We start from the raw sequence: 19,489 nt of genomic DNA, 5'->3' as shown, positions 1-19,489 counted from the left end.
GGCCTGGGTTGCAAAGCAAAAGGTAGCAATCTTCTTGGGTCTTAAACTGCTGATGCTCTGCCCTGGGACCTGCTCTGGCACCATAGGATAGTGGTCATCATAGAATAGCATTGTTCATACCTTAAACTACTAGACTGAGGAGTAAGGTTGAACTCTTGCCTTTGCTTGAGCATTCAGCAGCAGACTGGAGATTGAGGGGCTTTTACTGCCTAATATATGCAATACTACTTGCAACTTAATTCATGGTATTCCTCCTGCCAGGGCTATGAGTAATGTGAACCATCAACCACATTAGAAACACTAGAAGAAAAATTTCTTTTCGGCTTGCTGGCTGGTTTGTGGCAGTGAACTTGGGTGTTTATTCAATTCGAAGCATCATCTTTATTTTAGGGAAGGGTTAACTTTTTCTGCAAATTTTGGGATGCAAGTAGAGGTAACAAAAAGTTTTTTGGAAATAATGCCAGTGGAACCTTACCATCCAGATTTTTTTTACCACCTTCAACCTAGTTTTCTGCCTCTATTTGGAAAAGAAATTAAGAATAGGATATTTCAAAAAGTGCGGTCATAGCTTGTTAATAAAGCTATACAATGTCTTCAGTAGAACAAATCTTTCCTCATCTTTAATTCTTATCTTTCCCCTTTCCTTTCTTCTCTCATCCTTCCATCCCCTGAATCTGATAACAGCAGTGGTAGATTTTAGTCCACTTTGTATTGTAAGGAAAGACCAAAGTACTGGATCAAAGGCAGCTTAAAATCTTCATCAAAAGGTTCGAAGTCAGGATTTTGTTGCAAAACGCTGTTGTCTTGTCCCTAGAGCAGTATAACCAGCGCGCTGTTCTCAGTCTTCAGGTTGCTGTATTTCTGTGTTGAAGTTTTAGTCAGATTCCAGAAAACATTTGCAGTTCCAAATGCACAGTTGTAATTGCTCAGTATAAAGTACCTTGGCAGCAACAACCTTCAAAGGTGGGCAGAGGCCCGCTTTTCTATCAGGATCAATGTGCTGACACATTACCTCTGTGTAAGGCTTGCATTGGAGCATAAGGACACCATAAATCATTGCATTATTTAGCAAGCATTCTTCAAGGGAGCTTTTCCCATTCCCAAACTTAGTCAAAGACAGGAAGAAATGCCACTGCCTCCTTTTGGAAAAGGACAGCATTCATTTTAGATGCGTTCCTGATCCTCTAACCCTCAGTATTTTTCTGTGCAATTTTTCTAGTTCTATTAATACTGCAAGATATGGATAGCCCCAGCAAGACTCCGACCAGATAATACAGATAGTCATGTCCTGGACAAGGTAAATCAGAAGGACAAGGTCTCAGAAGTTTCTTGGCAATAGCTACCTTAAGGCCGTGCTGTCTGAATATAATACAGCAGGACCGTAAGCAGAAATTTATATCCAGGTCATGTGGTTACTGTGCCAAAGTAATTGAAGGACTGATGAGATTATTATCTGTCAGTGGTTCAGAGTAACCTCATTCAAAAAATGCCAGACTCTGCCAGGTGCTAGGTACGTTTACTTGAGTGCGGTAGAAACTGGTATAATAGGGGTGAGTTAGTTCCAGTTTTCACCTACTAAGTTACAAGATATTCTGTTATTCTTTCCTATGGGTCTGGTGGTCTGTCAGAGCTGTCCTGTGTAAAGACCTGCTGTAGGGAATCTTTGCTGTGAAATGGGTCTAATCTTTGCTAACTCTTATGTGTGTTATATAATGCTTTATAAAGTAAAATATAACAAAAAATAATATGACTTTTATTGCAAAGCTACTAGATAATCTATATAGCTTTTAAAACTTTCTACATGTAGTGAATGACCTTTTTATTCCTCTTATGCACTAAGCAAAATTTGGATTTTTACATTTGAATTTATGTAGGAGGATTTCAGGAATATGTTAACTTCATAGGCTAATCATTGGAAACTCAGAAACTAAGCAGAAAAAACTTAGTGTGTTTGGAAATTAGGTTGGGGCTATTATATGTGATCCACTGAAGGTGAGAAGGATTTACTCAAACTAAAAAGTAAAGGTTAACGATACAAGAGTTAACCACTTGGTTATTTTGGGGGCCCTACTTTCAATTACAGACAATATTGGAGCTGAGAATCTATTAAAAATGTATAAATAAGTTAATATACTTTTGGTATAACGTTGGCACTCTGATACCTTTTATTTTGTATTTGAACATTATCTGTTTGGGTCCTTCTTTAGCTTGTTAAAATAAAGGACTGGAAATGCAGGGATGTATGGTGAGGGAACAAGTTTGTATTTGATACTATCCAGAAATTCCTAGCGACAGCCTTCATTCCTTTAGCTTTCCTATCTTGAGACTGAAGATGATCATGAAAGACCAAGTCATGGTATGACCAAAATATGAAGCCTCTTTTAAATAACTTAAAATTACAGGCAGACATGTTAAAATCTTGCCAGTGCGTATACTGAATTACTTTGTTTATCAGTTTATCTCCGTTTTGCTAATATGACTAGCTGGGTTGGTTTTTTTATTATTTTTCTTAAATTGGAGTTGGTCTGAGTGACTCAACTTGAGACTTTAACTTGGATAGCATCATGCAAGGCAGTGTAGTAGATGTGTTGCTGTTTCCAAGTCTAAATCTTCTTTTCTGTCCCTTCATTTGTTTTTAACTACGTTGATCATTTAATCATCATAAACTATTTTTCTCCAGAAATTTGCAAATTATTCTCATCTAAAGTGATACTAACTGTGGATAAGTACTGTTTCTTTTACACTTAATTTGCATGAATTAATGTATTTATTATTAGGCATCTGAATGTTGTATTTCTTTAGACTTATATTTCACAGAGTTAGTGAGGGGAAAATAAGAATTGGAGTAAATCTCACATTCAGGAATCTTGGAAAGTTCGCTACATCTCATGCGTGTTCTTCATAAGGGTAAAGAATAGCAAGTGGTATATTGATTTATTTTGTTCTGTCACAGACTCCACCTTCAAGCACTTACAAAATGCCAGAAGGACTGACGATGATGAAATGCATAGCTGTAAATCTCCTAGTTCATCCACATAACTTCTTCACCTCCCCTTACTGATGGAATAAGATGATGGTTGAATTCTTATTGATAAAGCAATACAACTTTTGATTACAAATTACCAGCCTAGGAGAAGTTAGTTCTGTTGTTTAATAGCAAAATGCAACGTTATTTAAAGAAAATCTCAGTAGTTTAAGTCTGTTTGTGAAGTCTGTCCATAAATATACCAGGCTATTTAAAGTATATTGACTATGACAAAACCCCTCTTTTTGTTTTTTAAATGAGTGAATTTTGGTTTGGTAGCACAGCAGACCTGGGTGGTTATTCTCCTAGGAAGAGGTGTAAGAAAACAGTTACTGTTATGTTAAAACTGAAGAAATATTTTCCACAAGGGGGAAAAAATCTGGTTCTCCGTAGCTGATAGTTGTAACAGGGAAGTAGACTTTGGGGGGGGAAAAAACCCCCATGTAACTTGATAAGCATTTATTTTAAAGTGTGGATGCATTGCCTTATGATTCTTGTTATTTTCAGAATGTTGCTGGTGAGGGTGTTTTTTCTAAACTGACGTTTCAGAAAAACATTCTACCTGTTTTTTATTCATTCTGAGATGTGATCTGTAGCTCTATGGCTAGCATTTTTATTAATTTTCTTTAACTCTCTCTTTTGGACTCCTTCCTCATCATCTTTTTCTCCTTTTTCCTGCCTTCCTGTTGCCATTATGAGTACTGAGAGTATTAAGGAGACAATTTTCTGAGAGATAGGGATGTATCATTACTTGTCTCCCTCTTTGTTCTTCCTTCCCTTCTCATCTCCCATCTCCCCACTACGAAAACCAACATCCCCGATCCCTTTTCCTGTTCCTTGCAGGAACTGGCTTTGATGCAGATCTAAATCTAGTGGCAGAAAAGTTGGCAGAAGTGAATAGGTCCTCTTTGGTACCACTGGAAGTTAAAGCCTGTATTAAAAATGGCTGGGTATTTTCAGGAGGTTCATTGTGCATGATGTGTACAATACAAGACTGATGTTTTGTGATTGTAGTTAATGTTTTAATAATTTTTTTTTTAGGGAGAAGAAAGCCATAATTGATCCTTCTTTGTTCAAATACAAAGTCCAACCTATTAAAAAAGAACTATATGAAACTGTTATCGTTAAAGCATCTCAACTAAGGTAAAATTTAGTACATGAAGGTTAAAATTGTACTTTATAACTGTGCGAGTTGTGTAATTCAGTGTAAGATGTTTTTGCTATAAAATGACATTATTTTAAAATAATATGCTAGAACTATGAATTAGAGGCACTGGAACAAAATACTGCGTTTCACAGGCTTTCTGTAGCAAGGATTCCAAGCTTTACTAGTATTTACACAGATACCAACTCCTTACAAGTCTCTGCTTTCATTGGCACACAGATGAGAGCTACTGTTGCTTCTGATACCTGTGCCTACTGCTCTGACTGATGGAGTAGGCAAAAAGAAGTCTGCGAACCCTGTTCTATAATATTGATGAACTATTGCCATTGTGAGCTCTCTCTGCGTGGTAGCATTACTGGTTTGAAATGTTGGAGCCGCCATGCGCAATCAGACTGCTCTACTGCTTTAAAACAGAAAGCTGCAAAAAGTTTTTGCTTCTTAAATAACATAATTTTGTGTTGAATTTAAACATTTTTTTGAGTAGATTGCGCATCAAAACTTTAGAAATTGGCTACTTGGAAAAAAAACCTTCAGTGATTTAAAGTCATTTAGTTCCAGCATGAATCAAGATTAGTTTTTTCATTAACTACGCCCGTGTAGTTGTTTGTTCTCCTTCCCATGAACTAGTGTGAGTTCCCTGGGATGCCAGGAAGCATCTGGAGTGCACGCTGTCCTGTAGCAAGGAGTGCCGCAGCCTGACCAAGCAGTGTGTGAATTCACCCCTCTTGCTTGTTGGCTTGAGCCTTCTGTGCCTTACTTCCCCATTTCAGAAATGTGAACGCTGCTTTCCTGCTGTCCTTATTTGCGTGTTCGTTTTCACCCTCTTCTAAAACAATCAGACTTTAGTTTTATTAGGGGATTTTAAAAGCTACTGTGATAGAAAGCAGTGTGTGGAGGATCTAGTGGGTGTGAATAGACTGTGGAGTTTGTCTCTGTGTGTGGGTATAAAAGAGGATATACCAGGATCTTCAAAACAAAAATTAGATGCATAAAACAACTGTTTAACTATTACTTGGGTTTGGTTTTGTTCATAAGGAAATTTTTAATTGAATTGGAGTTGCAAAGAACAGCTGTTAGTTACAGTAGTGTAAATTTATAATTAAGAAAAAGAGAAAAAGGTCAATCATATGATCTGTTACATGTGTTCTTGCACATATTGTCAGCTGTACTTAAACAGTAATTAAAGATGTTAGTTGATAATGCTACCTTTCTTTCCCAATACAGCCGGAGGAAACATCTCTTTTCTCGTGATAAACTTAAACTTTTTCTGAAACAACACTGTGAACCACATGATGGAGTCATTAAAACTAAGGTAAATAAGAAGGAATAATTTGTGAGATAGAATATTGACCCTACTCAGTCCTTTTTTTGTTGTTTTTTTGGCTCTTCTCTACTAGCTGCTCAGAGCTTCTTTTTTAAACTATATCAAGTTTGGCTTTTTGTAAGTATAATATATTGAGTTAGTGTTTGACTTTTCCAAAATAAAAGGATGAATACTTTTCCTGTAAAAACAGGTTTTTGTTAACTTTTCCTTGTAAACAAGCTGGTAGTTTTTCTGTACATGAAGCAGAATTTAATTCTCTAATTTCTTCTTTAGCAACAAGTTTAGAAAAGTCCCCAAAATAAAAGTGGGAGCTTTTACCTAGAAAAATGTTATTTATGAAAACATAATATATTTTTGCTTGGTCTAACACGCAGTTGTTTTCATCCTTCAAGGTATGCCAGTGGTATTTCTAAGTCAAATAAAAATTAACTGTTTCTGTTTTGTTACAGTAAGCTAATATTACTCTGTTGTAATGCTTCTAGCTGGAAAATATTTTATTGTAGATTGAATTCAGTCTCCAGTTCTTCAGTGAGACAGAAGTACTGAAAAGTTCAGGTGGCTGGAATGGGCTTTTGATGAGGCATTAGATGTTGAAGATGTCAAGATGCATATTTTTGTCATCTTATGTGGAGATATATGGTGTGATACATAGTACAAGTTCAGACTAAAGTTCACTTCTTAGTCTGTGCAGGACAACTCTGAGAATTTCTGTTTCCTTGTGCTCAAGGAGTTGAGCAGCTTTTCCCACACTTACCAAGTAGGCAGCAATTTCCCTTGCTTCGCTGCTTGTGCCGCATGAGATCCTTGACTCTTTCACTGCGTACCGTGGCCTTGACCCTGAAATCCTTCTTATCTTCATCTTGTTTTTAGAAAGTAGCATGTTTGTTTATTATGTCTTATATTTTTTTTTGTGTGTGTTTAAGAATAATCCTCATGCAGCTGCGTAACTGCTCATTCTGCACAGGAAAGCTCTGAGAGATGAGACCATCAATGAGTTTTGCCTCTGAAAGTTGTGGAAAATAACAAAGGCAACTAATTTCTAAATAAGTTTTTGTAACTTTAAAGTCTGTCTCTTTTAAAGAAATTGAAATAGAAGAAAATAGAGCTGAAAGGGATAAACCACCCGCTTCCTTGGGCTTGTTAGCAATCACATTGTCCCTGATATGGTACCGTGTGCTGTGTCTAGTGATCTATTAGGAATGCTTTCTGGTGCTTCAGGAAGATTGTTGTATTCTGTATATGTGTGCACTTGTCATCTTCTCTTTGTTTGGGCTTTTTGTGGAGTGTCTCCTTGTTCCCTTGCTGATTGCCTTGCATTTCATCAGTTAGGTGGATATGCCATATTTGGAGCGTCTCCTTTGTGTCCTCATCCATATCACTTGATAAGGGCAGACTTGAAGTAATGAGGTTGAGAAAGGAGACTTGAAAAGAAACCTGGACAATTCAGAATGAGAGAAGTCATAAACTGTCTCCTCCTCCAGAAATGTTGAAGTATGATGGAGAATTATGTGATTCTTCAGCAAATTAATTTTCCAGCTTTCTCCATCAAAAGTAACTCTCAACACATTTCAGTAACTTGCTAGGAAGACTGTTTCCAGTTGTTTTTGCTAAAAGGCAGCTGAAGAAATAAAATCTTACCAAATGAGGCCAAATTCTATTTTCAAATGTGTGCTGCTTGCTTTATTATCTACTTGGTGGATTAACTCTACAGTTATACTATTTCAGATTTTTATTTCTTATCCTAAGCTAACCAGTTGTGAATTTAGTTACTTTTATTGTCTTTTTTTTTGTGAATTAATGATTCATTAATTAGCTTATATTTATGAAAAGGTAAGAATTTTACAATGAATTTTCATCTTTCCTATTAAGGCAACATCAATTGCAAAATATAATCTAGCAGAACAAAATTTTTCCTACTTCTTTCCTGATGACCCACCCACATTTATCTTCAGTCCTGCAAGCAGACGGCGAGGGAGACCTCCGAAAAGGGCATCTACTAGTCTTGTAAGTAATAATGTTTTTAATTCCAGATGAAGACATATCAGCATAATCTTCAAGTTCTTCCATTTTCTCTGAACTTTCAGAACAGTTGGAATGCAAGGTTGATGATGTGCTTTTTTTTTTTACTTTGAGGATGAACTAAGATATATTACATAACTGCTATTAAGCAGATTGCTTTATAGTTAAGATGGTAAAAGGGACCATACTTTATATGTTATCTTCTTATTTTTACCTTTCTTATTTCTGTGATCCCACTGAGAAACTAGGTTTTCAGTGGGTTGTGAAGGTGCATAGCGTACTTGTCCCTTCCGGGAATGATTAATAAATAATTTGCTAAAAAACTTTACTTTGTACTCTTAGATACAGTTATGTCACTTGTCCTCAGATACAATTATGTCACTTACCTGTATTTAGACATAGTGAAGCTTAGTGCTCTGAACTACTCTATTTAAAAAAAAAAAAAAACCAACCAAAACCGCAAACCCAAAACAAACTAGAAGAAAAAATTTTGGGGTTTCTTTCCTCTTCCCCCTCTTCCCCCAGCTGTTAGGCAGGATCTCTGAGTACTTAGTATGTTTATGGGAAACTCTTACAGTCTGTTTTTATTCTTGTTTTGGAGAACTGTTGAAAAATTGGGAATATCTGTTGCTGGTCATTTCACTGTAGATACTATGTTCTTTTTTTTTCCACTCCCCCTCTGAACTGTCTTATCAGGAGGATGAGATTACTACTAAACAAAATACCCAAGGAAACAAAAGTAAAGTACCAAGGGAAAAGACAAAGTTCCAGAAGCAAAAAGAAGATATGCAGGCCATGGGTAAGTTGAGGTTTAGTCCTATGACTAATAGAACCAGTTTTTGCAGGTCTACGAGCAGGCCATAATTAAAGTATCTTTGGGGTTGTACCTTTCAAAGGGAAAATGTAATAAAATTGTACTGCCACAGCACTATTGCAAAGTGCTCCTTTCAGTGGTTGGAATAGTTGTTTCCTGACTTTATTTTTATTTTACTAAACTGGAGAAAGGTAGGAAGCTTGCAGTCCAGCTGTGTTGACTTCTATCTCAGATAAATAAAAACACAAAATAAATTTTTGCAGACGTTTGGATTCTGAAGTCATGTATAAACTTTACCAGCTGAAGGTATATCAGAATATGAAAGTTTAACACAAATCAGTCTGAACATTTAACACAAATCAGTCTGTTGTATGAGGAAAATCTGTAAATGGGAAAACTACCTCAAAATTTAAAAGAATTGCAATGCTTTCTAAACCTGTAATAATCCTTAAGGAAATCTTGAGTCTTTCTGAAGATGTCTGTGCATAGATATTTAAGGCATATCTAAATGTTCTGCAAGATTACTTACAGTATATTTACAATTTTTTCTAATTAAAAGAGCACAAATCACTTAAGAGATTTTTATTTTGGACTGATTGAATTATTTTGGCTTAGTTTTGACCTGTTTGTGATCTATTTAAACTTGATTACAAATGAAATAGGGGGACCCACATACCTTTTGTATGGGTTTAACTAGGTAAACCGGTGCATCTTCTTGAGGAGACAAAGCTCAGGCAAGGAGATGTTCTTCTGGGTTGTAAGAACTGATGTCCTTCCTAAGGAAAGGCTTTAATCTGTGGAAATATTTCAGTGAACTTCTGGTTTCTACCTCTTGTTTCCATTATCACAGAATGTTTTAGGATGGCAGGGATTTCTGGAAACTATCTAGTCCAACATGTGCTTAAAGAACTGCAAAGTTGTCTGAGGCTGTTCAGGGCCTTTTCTTCACAGGAGATGGGGATGCTAGGGTTTAACGGGCTCCACTAAACTTGTGCGTCCACTTCTTCACACAACTAGCATCTATTTATTTATGTGCTGGAAGTGACAGCACAGAACGAGGTAATTGCTGATCAACATCAAAGCTGCTTCCTTTCTTGTGTGACATTAACTTCAGCTTCTAGAAGGCTAGTTAAGACACATTCTGGCTTAATTTTATCTTTGTTATCCTATTGCACCCCCAAACCCAATGCCCTTGAAACAGATTGCTCTTTCAAGGCTGATAGCTTCAAACAATGAAATAAGTTGTATAACATGGAGATTTAAATCTCCTCTTTATATGTTCTGCCACCTCACTAGAAAGCTGTAACAGCATGTTGATATTCAGACTTTGTAAATGCTTTCTGTTCTTTGTTGAAGAAACAAAATGGTGATGAGTGCATCAAATAAGTGATACAATAATAGTAAAAAACTCCGTAGTGTCACACTTGTTCTATGTGATTGTTGTTGGCCCATGATTACAAACTTTTTTTTTAAAGATAGTTAATTTGAAACTGGCAACACATTATACTGATTATCTGAAAAGTATGATCCCATCCATACAATAAGCTTAAAAGTACCTTTTCAAATATACTGTATTAATGTAATTGAATATTTATCTAAACATTTGACATGTAAAAAATGTTTAATTGGAATGGCAATTACTGACATTCATAAAATCTCTTCTAAAGAGCTGCTATAGCACTTATGATGTGAAAAGGCAGCAAAATACCAAGTACCTTGAAAAATCAACCTTCTCAGTATGTAGAAGACTATGGGGGATCAGTTTCATTGGCTGTTTGCTGCGTGAAAGCCGCTGCTGGTAGCAGTATGTAGTAGCTATCTGTAAAGCAGTCTAGCTCATGTCCAGAATTTTATAGGAAAATGTAATCAAAATCTTTTTTTGAGTGCCATCCACTTGGTAATAAAGTAAGGATCTTTTTTCATTTTCTTCACTTGTGGTTCTAGCTTTCTTGTTTATTCAATTAAAATGGTAAGCTCCCTGACCTCCTTTTATTTGTTAGCTTGTATGTGGGTTGACAGATATTGTCTGTCCACAGACAGTAGAAATTTGTATCCTGCTGTTCTTCTGCAGACAACTACAAAGAAATGTGGATCTCCTTAGGCAATAACATTTATTACCAATTAAAGTTCAGCTTAAACTGTATAACAGAAGGAAAACTTGCACAAAACCCACTGAAATCATAAGTAGGTTTCAAATGTATTGACTTTTTAGTTATTCAGTGATAGTTAAATATTTAAAGATCATATATTTAAAGGTTTTTACTATCAAAAATATTTCGTAGTTATATGCCACACCTAATTGTGACATGCTTTTATTAAACAGTCATTACTGTTGCTGTAATTATATGCAGTTGGAATTGGTTCTCATCCTTATATGTCACTTGATAGAAAGCAATAAACAAGTAATAAACTTCTGTATACTCATAAAACCAGAGAAATTTGACTTTATTACAGTGGTGACAACCTTGTAAAACATGTATAATACTTAGGCTTAAAATTCTGATTCTCTAAAGAACTTTCAAGTGACTGAATTTCTGGTTGGCATAGAGACAATTCAGTCTTCATCACAATATAGTTTTCATATGGTAATTTATAAAAAGAGCAGTCTGTTTAGCACAGTTAGATAAAATTAACATTTTATAAAAGAAAAAATAACTTCGGTTTGTTTGGTTTTTTCCTTCATAGCTTTTGAAAAAGCTAAATTAAAACGAGAGAAAGCAAATGCTATAGAAGCTAAGAAAAAGGAGAAAGAAGATAAGGAAAAAAAGAGAGAAGAATTAAAGAAAATTGTGGAAGAAGAAAGGATGAAGAAGAAAGAAGAGAAAGAGAGACTCAAAATAGAAAAGGAAAAAGTAATGCATTTGCAGTATATGTTTCATACAGGAACAGTATAATGGCTTTCTAGTTTACTTGTTTCTTAGTTGCTATCTGCTTCAAGTTATTTTTCATTAACTGTTTTGAGTTCGTAGAAATGCACTTTAGAAGAACAGGCAATGATATGATTGTGGGTTTATATTTCAGGATAACATTCTCTATGTTATAATTTTAGTTCACAAAAAGTTCACTTTGAACTAACTTCTGAAGTAATGTGGTGGTCTGGGGGTTTTTTTCCAACAATGCATAACAGTATTGATTTGATGGTTGTCATCTTCTGAAGTGTTAAAGACACTGTACTGCATCAGATTCACAGCATATTAAATGGTTGTGGGTTTCCTTGTGGCTTTTCTTTGGATGGAAATTGCTAAATAACTTTTTGTCACTTTGAATGTGAAGAAATTATTTATTCCATTATATTTTACCACAGCCACATCCACTATCTATTTTGATGGTCTTTTTTTGTGTTATCTAAAAATAACCGTATGTATGAAAGTTATATTTTTCCTCAGCCACTTCCATTTAAAAAGCCAAACAAACAAAAAAACCCCCAACAAAACCCTATGTCTAATCCAACAACGTATCACCACAGTTTACTTCTAAACATTTTTGCCAATATCTTATTAAAAAAAATTATTTCATTCTAATTAAATAAAGTTTAGTTTTATTTTTTCAATGTGATTGAAATAGTAAGTGGTTCAGTTCTAGAAACTATAGTAGGGCAATCTGACCATATTTTATATGCAGTTGTGACTCTTTCTTTCAGGAAAGAGAGAAGCTGCGTGAAGAAAAACGAAAATATGTGGAATACCTGAAACAGTGGAGTAAGCCTAGAGAAGATATGGAGTGTGATGATCTTAAGGTATGATTGAATTTGGAATAGCTCAAGCTTGTACTTTACAGCGTCCCCCAGCTAGATTCCCTAGTGCAGAGGCAGGTCTAGGTCCTATCTGAAAATGAGGGGTTGTGAATCACCTGCAGTCGTGCAATATTTCCCAGTGGCGATGCTAACAGGATCGTCTGCATCTGCATTTTCACCCTCCAGAAAAACTTTACAGGCTATTCTTAATCTTAACGTGGAACAGGTGTATATGTAAAGCGCTGACCTTACTCAGTGGAGGGTATTAAGTATGCCTGACTTTTCTGTTAAATATACAACGTGAGCTCATCTAAAATAAACCTGAGTTACTTAAAATATTTGAGTAATGAACAAACCAAATTTTTGGCTGCAAAAGGTAGAAAGGACATTAGTTTGTTACGCCTTGTGGCATTCTTTTGATTTAAACCCTAGCAGTATCCTTGCTTAACAAGCATCTTTCTGGATGATCCTGGGAACCTATAGAAAGTAACAGGAATTTACCTTCCAAAGAGCTTAATGTTCTAAACAAGAATATAGTGTGGCTGTACATAATGGAAGATTGTCTAGTATTATACATTTATGTACAGTCTATTATGATTAATTTTGGCAGGGGATAGCCAAAGGAATCAAAATTGTCAGAAACAGAAGGATGGGGATTTATTTGAGATACATAGGGAAACATGCCAGAAGCACAAAGAGGACAAGTAGAAATAGAGGAGAGTGTTAAATGAATTGAAGTGATAGCACTGGTTGGGAGGAATATGAGAATTGGATACATTTGCAAGGAGAGCTATACAGGCCCTTGAAGATGAGAGTGAAAACTGAGCTGTGTGTGGAAAGGGAAAAGAAACTGAAGAAAAGGAAGAGCGTTGTCAAAACGAGAGGAAGGTGTGCAAAATAGTACTGCTATGTTTCAGTTGGAAAAGAAAAAGGGAGGGGTGGGAAAGTACTATCATCATTACAGTGAAAATTGACAAGAATGAGAATAAAGATGAGTTTAGGTGAGGAAGCAAGAAGAAAGATCCACCCATTTTCAAAAAATTCCCTTCTCAGGAAATGTATGAAATACCTTACTATGTTCTTTTGAAAGCATAGGATTCGACATTCTTCTCGTTAATGTTTGTGAACTACCACCTTTGTGGAAAGCAGCCATCCTTCTGGAAATTGTTTGACTCTGCTAAGAAACATTAAGTGAAAACAAATCTTGAAGAGTTACATCAAGATATTATTTTGAAAGTCAAGCTCAGTGTTAGGCACTGCCATATGTGATTTGGAGGTGGTGTCTCTGCCAAGTGGTGGTCTTATATGGTTACATCAGCTCCCTTTAAAGTGTCTTCAGCTATCATAACTGCCGTACCAATGCAAAAACCCAACTACCAGAATGCTCAATCATTAGACATGATTTTGCATATCCTAGTATTAGATGGGTGTGTGTTTATGTGAATGTGTTGGGAATTTGTTTGCTTGTCTTTGCAAGCAATAATGAGTAAACTTTTAGGAATATGTTTATTTTTGCTTGTCTGGACAGTTCCAGCAAACGTAAATTCAAAATTCTTGTGAAATAATACAGGTTTAAAGGAAAGATCTTGACAGTCTTCTTAACTTGTAGTGGGTTCCTTTAAACAAAAATACAAAATCATTTAATTTCATGAACGTGAATAAACTTTTATCTCGGCAGATTTACGTCCAAGTTGCGTGCTCTTTGGTTTTTGAAGTTAGTACTGCCACAGATGTTACTGTGATAATTAATGATGTGTCTTGCAGAACTATTTTCAGTAAAATGTAAAGAAATCCAACAGATACACTCCTTAGAATCATACAGTGTTTGGTTTTAATCACTTGTGTACTCTGCAGAAACCAAATACGATATTAAGTTGTCCCATTTGGATTGCAGGAACTTCCTGTTCCAATGCCAGTGAAGACGAGACTTCCTCCTGAGATCTTTGGTGATGCTCTGATGGTTTTGGAGTTTTTATATGCTTTTGGGGAACTTTTTGATCTTCAAGATGAATTTCCTGAAGGAGTGACTTTAGGCAAGTTGTCGTTTATGTGGCAAGGTGCCCCGATTTTGTGGTGTCCCTTCTACCAAACAAACAAACGTCTTAAGTGCACCCAAGTACCAGTGCTACAAAATTTTCTGTGCAGCTTTAATATGTCAGTGCTTACATGCGTATATCAATCCAGTTTTCACAGTCAACTTCTGCGGTGTTTATAAAATCAAAATTAATTGCAATGTAGAAGCTGTAAATCTAATTATTAAAATGTCTACTTGTACTTTACTCTTGCATTTATATATTAAGAAAATGTTGTTTTGTCAGCACTCTTTGACAGTATCACCTTAGGAATATTTGCAGTAAATTATGGACAAGTAACTTGATTACCATACCTGAAGGGGAAAAAAAAATGTTTTCATTCTTCAGTACATAATCGTTTTCCAACTTTGCGGCAAAAGTGACGCTTCTTAAACTTTATTCACAGAAGTTTTAGAGGAAGCTCTTGTAGGAAATGACACTGAAGGCCCACTATGTGAATTGCTGTTTTTCTTCCTGACTGCCATCTTTCAGGCAATGGCCGAAGAGGAAGAGGAAGTGGCCAAAGATCAAATAGCTGATGCTGAGACCAAAGGTCAGATCCTTAATTTTACTGCTGAAAAACTGAAATTTCACTGGAATTAAGTTTAAACTGCATGATTTATGGCATTTCTTTGTTTAACCTTATTATGCATGGGTATTGTATGTAAATGGACTTGTTTTTTCTCCTTTAGCTGAAATTAAAGCTTTAAACTGGGTATGGAGGGTAGGGTCTAGGGGGGAATAGAGGAAAAACAAGCTCATTGTTACTACGATTGTATCCAGCAAAGCATAATAAACTTTTAACAGCACTGCTAATGTTTTGGAGGTGAGGGAAACTTGTCTTCACCTTCCTCCTCTTCCTTCAGCACTGTTACATGTTTCTCCTGCGGGTCAGGAAACAAGGCATTTTCCTGAATCTTCTCAAAGGTCTTTAGCTATAAAAAAAATAATAATCTGGATCTAACTGGATTAAAAACTAAAATTCCCCAGCACAACTATAATGGAGAATTCAATATGCATTGTCCTTCAAGACTTAGAAGTATGCATCCACAAGTCCTGGATACTAACATGTCTGTGTGTTTTTTCCAGTAAATCATCTCACAGTCACTCTGCCTTTAGTCTTTACTCCAAGACTGAAGTTGCCCACGTTTTCAGAGGCATTTCGTATACGCTAACCACTGATCAGAAGGAGTGCAGGCTTTGTTACAGATTTATGTGGTCCTGTGCTTATGAACTGCCAATTTTGGTGACTAGTTAAAGAAGCTTGGACTCTTCCTGCTAGTTTTTAATTCATTAGAGGTAGATAGGAACATAAGAGCACTCGCCATTTGAGGTCAAGTGAATCCTGTGGTTCTCCTGTAAGACAGATGCACGAGATACAGGAAGGGTCCTTTCATTCCTCCCTTGAGGACTATCTCTATTCTCATGCTTAAGATTTATGTCTAATCTAGAAAATGTCTTTAAATAAAACATGGGCATTATCTTCAGCAATAGAGGCTGCTCTTGTTAATTGAATAAAGTTACAGATTTGATATGGTGTTAACAAATCTAGACTGTATTTAATTACTGTTGAATTTAGCAATTAAACTGGATCTTTTTAACTACTGAGAGCATTGATTGGGCAATATAAACAAGGATTCCATTATCAGGTAATCATAGAATAATTGATTAGATTTTTTTCTTATTCTTAGGACTGATCAGAAAAAATGTAATGTAACTTTCATATTTTAATTTGACTATATGAGGCTGGCAACTGCAGAATCTGCCGTTTCACTTCTAGTTGAGCAGAGCTGTGGGCTGGGTGCCTTATCTATTATCTTTTACTTGCCTTTGAACTTTCATTTCTTGTCACTCATTCAGACATCTTCTTTCCCGTAAAAGAATTGCATGTTCTCAGCTTTGTAATTTTGACTAACCGAACTAGTAGTAGTCAGCATGTTTGCTCACTTAAATTCTGTACAGGCAATGTTTCTGCAACAGCAAACACCATGGGTGTGGGATTTTGGTGTGTACAGTACTTTCTCAAACGCTGTCATACAGATACAGTGAGAGGGGAGGTGAAGAGATTAATTTTGCAATGTCTGGGTGACAGTTTTCAAACAACTTCAGTCAGCATACAGGACTCGGTTGTGGATTTGCTTTTTTGTAGTCTTAGTTGGATTTGTGGCTTTTTATTGATTTGGTGACTTTGTAACTGCTTAATGATTTGGACTTGAATAAAGTGAAATTGTTGAAACAGCGTACAATGTTGAAAAAATTCTGCCAACCCTCTGGAGAAATGCTTGTAAGTGCTAAGGAAACTTTTGTCTAAGAAACAGGAATTTTGCTGTTTTTCCCTTTCACTGCCCCGGTTTCCTGGTCAGTTTGCTAATCTGTGATGCTCCTTATCAAGTTCAGATGCTTGTTTTGGTGAAATACAGTTTCTTTGTAATGCCTTAGTAATTGTATTTGCACAGAACAGTTGCAGATTTAAAAGTATGCAGTGAATGATGATAACCATCCAAACCAATCAGATGTTTTGATACTGGTATTTCCTAAAAACAAAATGATGACAGGAAATAACAGTTTGTTTGAGGGAACAAAATACAGGTGTTCTTGCATTGTTGGTTGTTTTTGCTTTCAGGTGTGTTTATGGATTTGTTTTTTCTGCCTTTTATGTTGCCATTGTGCATGTTTCGTGCATTGTGGTTGCTTTAATGGCTTATATATAGGGAGAACAGCGTATAGCATGTGGTGCATGTCCTTAGCTTTTAGCTGGATTTTTAGTTGCATTTAAAGATACATACACTTTAATTTGGATGTTGAATTGAATTTTGAATACATTGATGCTTTTGTACATATCAACCCTCTTTTTGCTTTGTCTGCAACTTTTAAAAATGGCTTGCTTTCCTCCCCTCCACAGTACAAGTTTTAATTTGCACTAGAATAAAGTGTTTATTTCCTTAAAGATTTAACAGAGGCTTTGGATGAAGATGCAGACCCCACAAAATCTGCACTGTCTGCAGTTGCAACTTTGGCAGCTGCATGGCCCCAGTTACATCAGGGTATGTGTGGGTTTCACTTCTTGTTTTGTTACTGTTCTTATTTTGATCTGTATTTTAAAGCACATTTTTAATATTTATATTTATATACACTTTATATAGACATTTAAGTAACTGTTCATTCTTCTCAACTGTAGGCTGCAATTTGAAAAACTTGGATCTTGATAGCTGCACTCTTTCTGAGATTCTCAGACTTCACATTCTAGCATCAGGCGCTGATGTAACGTCAGCCAATGCAAAATACCGTTACCAGAAACGAGGAGGGTTTGATGCTACTGATGATGCTTGCATGGAGCTGAGATTGAGTAATCCTGGTCTCTTGAAGAAACTTTCAAGTACCTCAGTGTATGATTTGTTGCCAGGTAATAAAAGACAATAAATGTTAGAGATGATTAGATTGCTCATCAAGTGATTGGTTTTGTAACTGCTTCAGATCAATAATGGTCAAAATTTGCTGTATTGTGGAATAATTGAGGTTGGAAAGGACCTGTTGAGGTCACTTAAACCAACACCCACCCCCTGTGCTCCAGCCCCCACATGCAGGTGCCACCAGATCAGAGATTGCAGAGCTAGGCAGTCTTGTTACTTCTGAGTATCTTTTTTTAAACCCCATGGAAAAAATGTCAGTTTTACTTGCAGAAGGGGATCTCTCTGGGAGAAGCATCTGAGTGTTTGATTCAGCCCCTGCTTTTTATTGCTGTTCTGGTTTGGGTCTTTTGGTTTTTATTTGGAAATGGAGAAAAAAATTACTATCTACTGTTCCTTTATCTCCATTTTGAAGATAATAATGCATTTTGGTGGGTTTTTTGGATCTAAAGGTAAATAAATTAAAAATAAAGGCTCACATCTCTGAGCAAAGCAGATATTTCAGGAAATGCCTCTTTGCAAGTGCAGCTGGTGCACTACAAATGTCTGTTCACTTTTTCTCGAGTGAGAACCAATCTTCAGTCTGGAGTGTCTAAGAATGAGGCTTATTTGTCAGTTGTATAATGAAATATAAACATTGGTCTGAATTTTATTAGGAGAAAAGATGAAGATCCTTCATGCCCTCTGTGGGAAACTTCTGACTCTCGTCTCCACTCGAGATTTCATTGAGGACTCCGTTGATGTGTTACGACAGGCAAAACAGGAGTTCAGGGAATTAAAGGCAGAACAGCATCGCAAAGAACGAGAGGCGGCAGCAGCAAGGTAAAACTAGGATATGGAAAGCTAAATTTCGTTGCTACAAATTAGATTAATTCCTTGATTGTAGAAGGCATACGAGAAACAATAGTACTGTTTGTGGTTTATGCTGGTTTTTTGGGACCCCAGATGGCAGTGAAATTTTATTGCACTAAGCATTGTGCTTTCCCACATTACTGTTATTTTTAGATGATGCTGTAGTATAACAGAAAAAATGTGGCCAGATCAGATATTAGATTAATCGCACTGGTTTTCTATATTCTTCTTACTATTAGGATACGTAAGAGGAGAGAAGACAGGTTAAAAGAACAAGAGTTAAAAATGAAAGAGAAACAAGAAAAGCTGAAGGAAGAGGAGCAAAGAAATCCTGCTGTAGAAGTATCTGTTGGGTATGATACATGGTATTACTGTGATATATATGATACAGCACTTTTCAGTTATGTGGCCAGATCTTACCTATGTAGTTTTCATTGACTCGATTGTATACAAAGATATATTTTTAAAGTATATAGCCCTTAATGTTGATTTTATTTTTCTTTCTAGTGTTTTATAATTGCTTTATGAAAGTGACTTTATTTTAAAAAGCAACTTTTAGTACACCCATGATTCTGTTGAAAGCTTGACACTTTTACCTACTGACAAGAGAAACTTGCAAAATCTAATTTATTTTTTTACATTACTTTGTCTTTCATTGATTTCATATCTATGAATATCTTCATAACAGACCATTCTAGTTTGTTTTTATAATTTGATGAATTGGTCTGATCTGAGCTAGATAATGCTGACCTCACATAACAGTTTATGATCCAAATTTAATAGCATTTTTTAAAAAAATGCTATGCTATCGGAAGTGATTTCCATAAGACCAAGGTTTTTTTGTTCTATTAATAAAACTGTATGGTTTCAGGTGGTAAGATTCATGCACATGCAGCTGTATATGAGTCCAGAAAAAAAAGCACAGTGTATATACAACACTATATCTTTACCTGCTTGAGGAAGGGAGTTAGTTAAATAAATCTGCTTGCAAAAGGTGAGCATGGGCCAAAGACAGATTTATGCTATGTTTTTAAAACTATAATTGAGAAAAAATAATAAAATAAGTGTTATCCTGTAA

General features: G+C 35.8%; 1 protein-coding gene across 4 annotated transcripts in view; it reads left to right on the top strand.

Annotated features, from left to right (window-relative positions):
- The window catches only part of BAZ1A (bromodomain adjacent to zinc finger domain 1A), a 65,085-nt gene that overhangs the window by 22,521 nt on the left and 23,075 nt on the right, over nucleotides 1-19,489 (top strand). For 2 of the 4 annotated variants that reach the window (XM_054826739.1, XM_054826741.1), the window contains exons 5-16: nucleotides 4,067-4,168; nucleotides 5,415-5,502; nucleotides 7,384-7,518; nucleotides 8,230-8,332; nucleotides 11,033-11,199; nucleotides 11,988-12,083; nucleotides 13,975-14,113; nucleotides 14,559-14,705; nucleotides 17,101-17,196; nucleotides 17,331-17,555; nucleotides 18,216-18,381; nucleotides 18,651-18,764. In XM_054826739.1, coding sequence (XP_054682714.1) covers nucleotides 4,067-4,168; nucleotides 5,415-5,502; nucleotides 7,384-7,518; nucleotides 8,230-8,332; nucleotides 11,033-11,199; nucleotides 11,988-12,083; nucleotides 13,975-14,113; nucleotides 14,559-14,705; nucleotides 17,101-17,196; nucleotides 17,331-17,555; nucleotides 18,216-18,381; nucleotides 18,651-18,764 — 1,578 coding nt within the window. The remainder of the gene's footprint in view (nucleotides 1-4,066; nucleotides 4,169-5,414; nucleotides 5,503-7,383; nucleotides 7,519-8,229; nucleotides 8,333-11,032; nucleotides 11,200-11,987; nucleotides 12,084-13,974; nucleotides 14,114-14,558; nucleotides 14,706-17,100; nucleotides 17,197-17,330; nucleotides 17,556-18,215; nucleotides 18,382-18,650; nucleotides 18,765-19,489) is intronic. The other 2 variants (XM_054826743.1, XM_054826742.1) reach the window with 1 other exon arrangement.

The sequence above is a fragment of the Grus americana genome, chromosome 5 (assembly GCF_028858705.1).
Source record: "Grus americana isolate bGruAme1 chromosome 5, bGruAme1.mat, whole genome shotgun sequence".
Classification (NCBI taxonomy): domain Eukaryota; kingdom Metazoa; phylum Chordata; class Aves; order Gruiformes; family Gruidae; genus Grus; species Grus americana.
This window is presented reverse-complemented; position numbering and strand designations above follow the sequence as displayed.